This window comes from Xenopus laevis, chromosome 2L (genome assembly GCF_017654675.1).
Source record: "Xenopus laevis strain J_2021 chromosome 2L, Xenopus_laevis_v10.1, whole genome shotgun sequence".
NCBI classification, from domain to species: domain Eukaryota; kingdom Metazoa; phylum Chordata; class Amphibia; order Anura; family Pipidae; genus Xenopus; species Xenopus laevis.
In genome coordinates, this window is record NC_054373.1 from 144782102 (window position 1) to 144792491 (window position 10390).

At 40.0% G+C, this 10390-nt stretch overlaps 1 protein-coding gene across 2 annotated transcripts; it reads left to right on the forward strand.

The window, feature by feature from the left end:
• Positions 1-1102: 1102 nt before the first annotated feature.
• pmel.L (premelanosome protein L homeolog) lies at positions 1103-9594 on the forward strand. Of its 2 annotated transcripts, none has more exons than XM_018247403.2 (12): positions 1103-1376; positions 3600-3731; positions 4057-4203; positions 4443-4583; positions 4669-4830; positions 5286-5654; positions 5802-6503; positions 6953-7105; positions 7627-7723; positions 7824-8026; positions 8348-8438; positions 9219-9594. In XM_018247403.2, exons 1-12 carry the CDS (start codon positions 1118-1120, stop codon positions 9367-9369), a joined length of 2607 nt encoding a protein of 868 aa, XP_018102892.2. In that variant the 5' UTR covers positions 1103-1117; the 3' UTR covers positions 9370-9594. The 2 variants fall into 2 exon arrangements, with proteins under 2 accessions (XP_018102892.2, XP_041438445.1); XM_041582511.1 differs by having other exon boundaries at positions 5823-6503.
• The last annotated feature ends 796 nt before the right edge of the window (positions 9595-10390 follow it).

Below are 10390 nucleotides of genomic sequence, written 5' to 3' on the forward strand. Positions count from 1 at the left end.
ATCATTGCATGGTTGCTAGGGTAATTTGGACCATACAACCAGATTGCTGAAATTGCAAACTGGAGGGCTGCTGAACAAAAAGCTAAGCAACTCAAAAACCCCAAATAATAAAAACAGAAAACCTTTTGCAAATTGTCTCACAATATCACTCTTCACATCATACTAAAAGTTAATTTTAAGGTGAACAATCCCTTTAAAGGTTTTGCCATATGCTTTTCCACACACTAACGGAGGGTGAGCAAGACTGGTTCACATTTTATCCTGGAGAAGTAAACAAATGGTCTAGCAACACTCACTATAAAGGGCCACTCACCTTCACCTGTGATTCCTCTGCTGCTTCAGTAGGGCTGCAGCACCTGGTTTCTATGTAGAGGCTGCGCAGAACAAATATAATCTCTTGACTCTCTCATTAAGTGAGCAGGTGGCTAGATAACAGCCTTTATTAGTAGCAGAGTAGGATACTGGGTACACTGGAGTAGTAACCAATCAGAATTTTGCTTTCATTAGTCTTCTAAACATTCTCATAATGACAACTTAACAACAAAAGTTGTCATTTCACCAGCTATCTGGTTTCTAGGGTCCATTTTGACCTAGCAACCAGGCAGTGGTTTGAATGAGAGACTGGAAGATAAGATTGTTGCCTCACACAACAATAGTTGTGGGGATCAGTGACCCCTATTTGAAAGCTGGACAGAAGCAGAAGAGGAGGTTATATAATTCAAGAACTAATAAAAAAAAACTGAGAACAATTGCTGAGAATAGACCATTCTATAATAAAAGGTGAACTTCCCCTTTAAATTACTTCCCCTGATTTTTTTGACATCACTTTTGTGAATGATGCCCTCCGAGTTGCAAGACTCCAAATAGAAACCAAATGAACAGCTCAGTTTGTGATTTTAAGGTTTAAAAGGGCAAACATTTTGTAGCAAACCAGTCTAAAGATGTAAATGACCCCTAATGTCTGGGCTTGTTAGCGTTTGCCATTTGCTATTCTGTGGTTTCATTTACATTTGGAAACTGGCAAAATTTAGACTCAGCCTGAGACTTTTTAGGCATTTAAATTGTCTAAATAGCAGAACAGAATTGTGCTGTGATTATTGTGCATTGATAACATCACATGATAGAAATTCCCCCTAAAGCTTTAACCTGTGACTGTCCTGACTTTATCCCCTGTGATGAGCTGGAATGCATTAATCCTTCTGATGTCATGGCTGGAAGGTGTGCCCATGCTAATGAGAATTTGCAACTTATTTTTATAGGGCTGCTGTCTGGCATTCTTTTTGTGGCCAGGAAGAACAGAATGACACACAGAATGAAGGGTTTATGCTGGCTGGTGGTTCTCTGGGTGCTATGTGCTGGAGCAGAGACTCAGAATTGTAAGTAAAATCACACCCTTTCTAAAATTTGGTGTGTACTTGTAAGATTTTGAGGAAACTCTGTATCCTTTTTGTTTGTATTGAGGCTTACCTTCAAACATTCCCATTTAAAGATTACTGCTCTACATCAGGCAAGTGTTTCCATTGAAATGCATACTAAACACTTAATATATGGCTTGTTAAACTGTTTTGTTTAGTGAGCTGAACATGCGTTTATTTTTAATACATTTTAAATGCATGGTACATGCATTAAATGCAACTTGTTGCATCTGCCAATTGTAAGGAAATGCTGTAGTGGGTAAATCTTGTAGGTTTAGAAATTCAGATGAAATGATTTATGGCCTTTGTCTTATACATTTAGATTCAGAAATGTGGCAAAAAGCTTTCTTGTGTCCAGTCTGTGAAAACACACTGGGTGTTAACCCCTTGGTTACCATCTGGCATCCTTAGGTAAAAGCTGCCTTAGTACAGGGGATATCATTTGCCTGTGGGGTTTCACTGACTGATCTACTAACTATACAGGAGTATACTTACAGGACTCTGCAGCTGTTATGGCATTCTGGCAGTTGTAGTTCTGAGGTGAGGGTATGTTAGGATTTGTAGCGTAGCGTTATGAAGTAAGAAGGGGAGGGAAGTCTTTATTGGTCTTGTAACACATAGCAACCAATCAGCAGTTACATTGTATTTGTAGAACAGTCCAATCAACACAAACTGCTTCTTTTCTTCCAATAAAAGTGAAAAGTTCCATGGGTGCAATTTCTGTTTAAAAATACTAATAATTGATAGGAAAGATGGACAAGGAATGTTGATTACTTTTTTTTTATTGAAGGCATTTTCCATTCTTAGCTAATTGTTAACCATGGACAACTGTCATTGTCAGTTAAAATTTGCTATAAAATTATTGGAAGTATATTCACATATGAATGAAATATTGGAGGTCAAGCTGCAGACCTCTAAAATGCATTTTAAATTTCAGGTTGGGAAGAGGCAGAACAGAAAGGCAAAAGATAGATGGTTTGATGTGGATAATAATATTATAACAGTTTGGGAGGAATAAAATTGGATCAGATAAAGTCAATGGTGTTGTTTGTTAATGCAGCTACAGCTGACATTTAATGTATTTAAATGGGGGGGGAGGGAAATTCGGTCAGATTTTATCAAATGAAGGTGCAGCCTTTTCAGACAGTTGTCATGTCGAATGGAAAATTTTCCATGTAGTTTTTTGTATCCGTCCCATTATATTTTGACCCATACGACTATATCCGAATTGTAGGATGCGTTTTGTTGATCAGTACCATCCTACAAAATCTCCTGTGGAGTTTATCCCTAAGGGGCTCATTGGTGGAGCACTTGTACATGTGACAATGGTCCGTGCAGACTGTAGTCAGTATCTGATTAAAAATGTGGTTCAAGGTAGAGAACACATCAGTGCAGCCTGTGAGGGAAGCCTATATTTACTGGTCATTCTGTATGCAGTGTCACGGAACACAAACCGTGCTGGAAACAGTGATTCCTTCCTGTCCTGACCCAGTATTAACTTTGTGCTAAATGCTAATTTTGCCAAACCTACTGCATTGCTTTGGTCCAGAAGGGCAAGTTGAGTTTAATTCAGTGTAACTTTCAATAAAAAACCAGGACCCCTGCAAACCTCAGCTCAGCTGAGTATCACATGTGGAATTCCAAGGAGGATTGAAGACCCATGTGATTTAGTCTATGCCTGGAGCCCCTTAGTACGACTTCAGCATGCACATCACATGACCATCTCAGGCTCTTCTGATACAAAAAGGGAGCCTGGAAGTCACACCAACGCTAGTTATGTAAAGTCCATACAAACTTCATGTTTGTGGCTGTTTTAGTGCAAGTATCTGTCCCAGTTCATGTAATATTCTAATGGAATGTTGATACCTATTGGAGAATAAAGCAAAATGCTTTATAGCAACAGGCTGATTTTGCTTGAGGTGATTAAGCAGGTTGCAGAAACCTAGAAATTAGTATATTTAAAATATAATCATGAAGAGAGTCCCATTATATTAACCCTCCTTAAATACTAATAGGGTTGAATGCCTGTGTGACAGATCTCTCATAAATTGGTAAGATGGCGAAGGCTCATTATTAGGCACATGCAATCTTTAGTGGCATGCAATAGTAATATATTATATTATACAGCTTGGACAGGCAGGGTTCCCACACCTTTGGAAACTGGAAAGTTTTCTGCCTTTTCAGGGTCTCAAAATAAAGTGCAGCAGACGAACCAGCAGGTTGCAGGTAACAGGCAGCCACCTTTCAAATCATGGAACAGCAGAATGTACCCCATATGGAGAGGCAGTGAAGCTCAGAAGAAAAACTGCTGGAAAGGTAAGTTAGTTGAGCCATGTTTGGCTGATGTATTCAGAACTGAAGTTTTAACTTCTAAAGACACAGCCCCCATGCCTCAGCCTCCTTCAAACGCCCCCAGAATGGACTTCCAAGCCCAACAGACACTCCCGGAAGAACTATACCATAGTCTAACCACAAACCTGCTTTGCTCAGGAAGTCCACAAGGGGCAATGCAGTCCTGCCTCCCAAAGTCCCAACTTCTCCCTGTCACCTAGATCAGCTGTAACTTCTATAACTAAACTACTAGTTCATGAGCTAGAATATTGGAATATTACACAGTGAACTAATATAATCCTATTTGCAGGAGGTCAGGTGACCTTTGATCTTGTTAATGATGCGCCAACATTGACTGGAGCCAAAGCTACTTTCTCCATCCAGCTGAACTTTCCCAAGAATCAAACTGTATTGCCAGATGGACAGGTTGTTTGGAGTCAGAACCGCACAGACAATGGTGAGTATTCATTCTAGTTTCATACTTTTATTTATTCTAACGGAAAAAGTTGCTTGTTGGTAAACTGTCTAGATGTAATATACAAACTGAAGCTAAGTCTCAAATATATACATGCAAACTTTTGAAATTGTAGGGTGTTTTTAGCATCACCCTTGCACCACAGAGCCCCATCAAACTAATAGGGTTAATAGCAGTTCATGTCTCATAAGTTCATACTGTACATGGCCTTACACATACAGGTACATGGGTACCTAGCGGAGAACCTATCTATCCTGATGAGTCTACCGAGGGATCTGAATGCACGTTTCCAGATGGTCGTCCTTTCCCTCGTGGTGTGGAGAAGAAGCACAGCAAGTTTGTTTACGTTTGGCAGATGTGGGGTAAGATGTGCTACTGAGGGTTTCTGGGTGGCCAGATAATACTGCTAATGTGAAATGTCACTAAAGGTAACTCTTTATACTCTAGGAAAATACTGGCAAGTAGTAGATGGTCCCTCCTCTAATCTGACAGTGGAGACTGATGGCATTCCCCTTGGCTCCTACACTATGCAAGTTGTCGTCTATCATTACCGTGGTCGTCAGAAATTCATCCCTATTGGCAGTGCATCCTCTCAATTCACTATAACTGGTAACTATAACCATTTTAATCAGTAGCAGCTATTTACTGCACATCTTAGTAAATGGGTTACCTAATGACGAGTCTTGCTTCACTTGGTTGGATGGAAATTGTGCTTTTTGGAGAACCGTTCTAGTCCTAACAGTAGTATTGCATTATAATCCTCAAGCAAGATTTATTTTAGAAATTAACATTACTGCCTTGCAGTGCTGGGGTGCTACAGCAGGTTCTTTCCAACCAGGACATTCTCTCCAAACCGGATATAAGGTTTCCTTCCCATACACCAGAAATCTCTATAAATTGAGCAGGGTTTCCTTGTAAAAATAGGATGTACCCTTTTTTTTTTTTTCTTTTTCCATCAGAGCTAGACTGATCAGTAATGGTTCATTAAGTGTAGGATAGCCAAAAGTTATTTTTAGAGACTTACCTTTTTATCTGTGTTTTTTATTTATTTATTTTTTTTATAGATCAGATTCCAGTTTCTGTGTCAATCTCTCAGCTTCTGGATCTGGATCAGGAGGATCAGCGCTTTATCCAGAACAGAGCAGTATCTTTTGCTGTAGCAATTCATGATCCCAGCCACTATCTCCAAGCAGCTGATATCTCCTTCTCTTGGGATTTTGGAGACCAGAGTGGCACACTTATTACCAGAAACACTGATGTCACTCATACTTATGTTTCTACTGGGGTGTTTACACCAAAGGTTGTCTTGCAAGCTGCCATTCCCACTACACCATGTGGCAGTACCGTTCCAACAGCAGACTCAGTACCTACCACCGTTATTCCTCCACAACCAACAACTACAGCTGCTTCTACAAGTGGTGGACAAGTCACAGGTATGTAATTACATTAGTTAGTGGTTGAGGCTGGAAGCAGACACACATTCATCAGGTATAATCTACTGTAGTTGTAAGAATTCAACCTGCAAACCAGGGTTAATATACCTAGTTCTATGCTAATGATCTACTTTGTTTAATCTACAGATGCACCTCCTGGTACCACAGCTGCGCTTCCTGGTACCACAGCTGCGCTTCCTGGTACCACAGCTGCGCTTCCTGGTACCACAGCTGCGCTTCCTGGTACCACAGCTGCGCTTCCTGGTACCACAGCTGCGCTTCCTGGTACCACAGCTGCGCTTCCTGGTACCACAGCTGCGCTTCCTGGTACCACAGCTGCGCTTCCTGGTACCACAGCTGCGCTTCCTGGTACCACAGCTGCGCTTCCTGGTACCACAGCTGCGCTTCCTGGTAGCACAGCTGCGCTTCCTGGTACCACAGCTGCTCTTCCTAGTAATGTCACACAACCCCAAGGAACGATCAATGGGATTGTAGTAACGGTACCCCCTGATGTGGAAGAACAAAACAACTTGGTGGCAGAAGCAACAGTATCTGCAAGTGCTGTTCCAGACAATGAGGCTGCAACTCTCCCAGAAGCAGTTGTGACTGTTGCAGGAGGAGAAAATGTACTTGTGGAAGAAGAGGCTGAACCCAACCAAGCACAAACTGTAACTGTAGAAGAAGCTGTGCCCACTCAGGAAACTGCAGCAGAAGCTGCACCCAGTCAGGAGGCTGTTACTGTAGAAGAAGCTGTGCCCACTCAGGAAGCTGAAGCTTTGACCTCAGAAGCTGAGAACACTGAGGCAGGTGCTGAGGTTGCAGAAGGATCTCCTAGTGTTGCATCAGAAAGTGAGTGCATTTTTATTTGCAGCTAAAAGTTCTGTTTTCAAAGCAGAGAAATCTTCATCCTCCGTTCATGACACCATTATCTTCAAGTTATCTTTGTTCACACACAAGATGTTTCTATATATGACCAGAAGATTGTGGATAATGTACTGAATTATTTATTTTTCACACAAGTGCATGCCACGATCCATTGAAAACACTAACCTAGAAGTCTGTTTCCATTACAAAAGCATCTTAACCTAATCCAGGTTTTTTTTGCATGACTTAACATGTGATGGCCAAGAAGGCCCATACATGGCGCTATTCATAAAAAAGAACAAGTCTTGTTATGTTCAGTTTGTGCAGAGATGCTACATACTGTGCCAATTTAGGTATTGCCTTGTACGATGCACAATGTATCAGAAAGATTTGTGGATGTAAATCACCTGTCATCACCTTTCTTCTCTTTCTAGTAAATGAGATGCCCAGTTCAACAGCTGAGATTCTGACTGTACCTGCCACAGAGGAGGTTGTGGTTATTGCAAAGCGTCAAGCTCCTGAGGATCCATTTGTCGGCTGCCTCCTTTACCGTTTCGGAACCTTCGCAACTGATCTGGATATTGTTCGTAAGTTTGGCTTTATGATGCTGATGTAGGGAAGGTTCTTTTAAAAGGACAACCTAACTGTTTTATATATGCTAAAACAATGTGCAATGGACAGATTTATAAACCGGTTAGTATACCTGTAGCAAACATGGCACCTTATATTACATAACCCACCTAGGTTTCTGGCTCTTTATGTCTGTTTATTGCACATGGCTGTCTTGTCTATGATGGTGATTCTATCGTCTTGAAGTCTCTGGAGTCGCATATCCTCTTAAGCAAAAAAAATAAATAAAAAAAAACAGCTCTTGAAGAAACTAGAATATGAAATAGTTGTATTTTAGCCTGAAAACATTTTAATGTTTAGCCCAGAATTGTGAAAGACTGCTGGATTTCCAGGGGAGATACTTTGCTGTATGTCAACTGTACTTACTGAAGAGCATATAAATATCAATAAAAGTTGGTATGGTAGGATCGTTTATATGTTTGTACAGCATAGGATTTTTTTTTTTCTGTGAATTCATGATGTGTGATTTATTTGTCAGAGGGCATTGAAAGTGCACAGATTGTTCAAGTAGCTCCAGTTGCGGCTGTTGATGGGGCTGAAAATGCAGTGGATCTTACAATCACGTGCCAAGGAAGGTGAGCATTGACTGGGGTTGGACCAGTGCTCCTGCATGATTTTTTTTTTTTTATAAAACCAGTAACCGAGAGTAATGCCTTCTGATCTCTTGCATTCCAGTGTACCTAGCCAAGTGTGCACAATTATCTCTGATGCTGACTGTGCCACTCCACAAGAGACTATCTGCAATACTGTGCAGCCCTCAACTGACTGTCAGCTGGTCCTCCGTCAGGTCTTCAATGAAACTGGCCTTTATTGTGTCAATGTGTCCTTAACAGATTCTGTTAGTCTGGCAATGGCTAGTACACAAGTCAGTGTTTCAGGTAGGTAAATGTCAGTAGCTAATTGTGTGTTCTTAATTCTTAGTCCTAAGCTAAAATGAAACTTGGCCTTACAGGCAATGGGCTATGCACAATGAAAATACATCCTGTGCTTTGTGCCAAATGACTAAAACTAGTGCCGATCACCCCGAGAGAGAGAGAGAGAGAGAGAGAGATATATATATATATATATATATATATATATATATATATATATATATATATATATATATATATATATATATATATATATATATATATATATATATATATATATATATTCTAGCCGGATCATTGATTATGTTACTTCCTTTCCTTCCATAGGTGCAGGATCCTCATTCACAAATGGTGGCATTGTCCTAGTTGGCGTGCTTTTGGCAATGTTTGCAGTAGTTATTGTGGCCTACACATACAGGTATGCACTGTTCTCCCTCTTAAATTATCTGTTGTATAAAAGCACTTGGTGTAAAGTCATATGTCCGTTAGAATTATACCAGTATACCAGTGTCCTTTTCAATGAAAGTGTACCCACTCTAAATGTACAGTAGCAATAAGGTAAAAGGGGACACCTTGGTCCTCAAGCTTCTTGTATATTCTCAGTCTGTTCCTCTGAATCCAGTATCCAGACAGGAACATTTGGTAATTCAAAAGTGGAGTAAAGGCTTATTTTGCTGCCCTGATTACTCCCAGAGCTAAGGGAAAGGGTGACAGTTGACCGCTTAAACCATTGGTACTTTTTAAATACTACCTGCCCTAATCTTGCTTAAAAAAGATTGATTTTAACAGAAGTTCTTTGCAATGTTTCTTGTTTCTGTGTGCTGAACATTTGTGTGTTTGGGTTTGTGCTCTGTTCATAATCTGTCAGTAGACTATATGACTTTTTTTTTTTTTTTTTTTTGCAAAAACGCTAGACTTGAGCTCGAATTCTTGTTCCATTTACAGAACTGCACGGATGACTTGGGCTGCTCTGGTGCACCCAAACTTCACCAAAGCAAGTGCCCATATCAGCCCATTAGATCTGTTTCAGTTGACTGATCAAAACTAATGGATGAGCAGTTTCAATGGTGCAATTTAGTAAATAAGTGTAGTGTAATTAAATGGAAATCCTTATCTTCTGTACCACAATTGTATAGCTGGTGCTGAGCTATTATTTCATTGCTTTTAATTACATATTTGGTTTTCCATCCCCTTCTAGGAAAAACAAGTCTTATACAGCTTTAAGAACAGCTCAGTCTCCAACAAATTGGTTCCCTGACAGGCTCTCTCTTCGTCTGTTCTTCCAAAATGCTCTGGGACTCTCTAGGAGTGGAGAGAACAGCCCACTTTTGAATGGCCGGGTAGTGTGATGGAAATGGCTGGCCCGAAGTCAAGGCAGGGCATGATGCATTGTCATGAACGGTAGTGACATGGCTTGGCAAATTTAATAAACTGTGTGCAGAGACCTCCTTCCAGCTCTTAACACTGGAATTATGAGGGTAAAATTAAAAATGTTCACTTGGCAATGCACCAGGGCCCAAAGATGTACAGAGTTAGAACTTCCCAATAAACTTGTTTAAAAAAAAAAAAAAAAATGTTTTTTCTTGAATCTTGGAACTTCTTTGTACAACCTCCTGAAGCTTTAAGTTGAGAAAGCTGATAATGATGTATTGTTATGCAGTTCACTAAGGGGTGACAATACAGCTTCTGGGAGGCCCATAAAGGACATAGGCCAAGACTCTAACTTTTTATTAAGTACTCAAAATGGATTCTTTCAGACTTGAACTGTACTATATACAGGGGAGAAGGAGGCATATGGATTTAAGGATATGTCTTAATATGACTTTTGTCACATATGAGTGATATCCCTGCAGTGATCACCAACCATTTAGGTTTTTTTTTTTTTTGTGCTACCACCATAAATGTGGACATGGTCTTAAAAGGTCTTGTGGTTTACAATGGGAGTGGCAAACACTGGCTTTCATTATTGGCCCTCCACCACTTAGGCCAGAAAAATTCCAGCTCTAAAGGAAAACAGAATTGAAATTTAACTCACAGGTCTTGGCAACAAACCAAAGAGACCTTCTTTGTTTTGTTGCTAAGACCTGTGAGTGCAGTATACTTTGTTAAAAAATAAATAAATAATAATAAATATATATGTATGTGTATGCACAAGGCTCTGTAATTACAGCTGACTCTGGCAGCCCTTAAAGGGCATGTCAACCTAAAATAAAAATTTGCCTACTAAAATCACCCAATTCTAAGCAACTTTGCAATATACATTCATTACACATTTTTCTATGAAAGCAGTGTTTGTCCCTTTCTATTCTCTGCCCTGTGGCTCAAACTGTTAATACAATGTAAGACAAGGAAACTGATTAGCAGATCTGT

Excerpts from the sequence above, each read along its gene's own strand:
- pmel.L (XM_018247403.2), top strand. The coding sequence starts at position 1,118 with ATGATAGAAATTCCCCCTAAAGCTTTAACCTGTGACTGTCCTGACTTT. Across the intron at positions 4,204-4,442 it reads TCAGAACCGCACAGACAATG|GTACATGGGTACCTAGCGGA; the intron begins GTGAGTATTCAT and ends TTACACATACAG. Across the intron at positions 4,831-5,285 it reads CTCTCAATTCACTATAACTG|ATCAGATTCCAGTTTCTGTG; the intron begins GTAACTATAACC and ends TTTTTTTTATAG.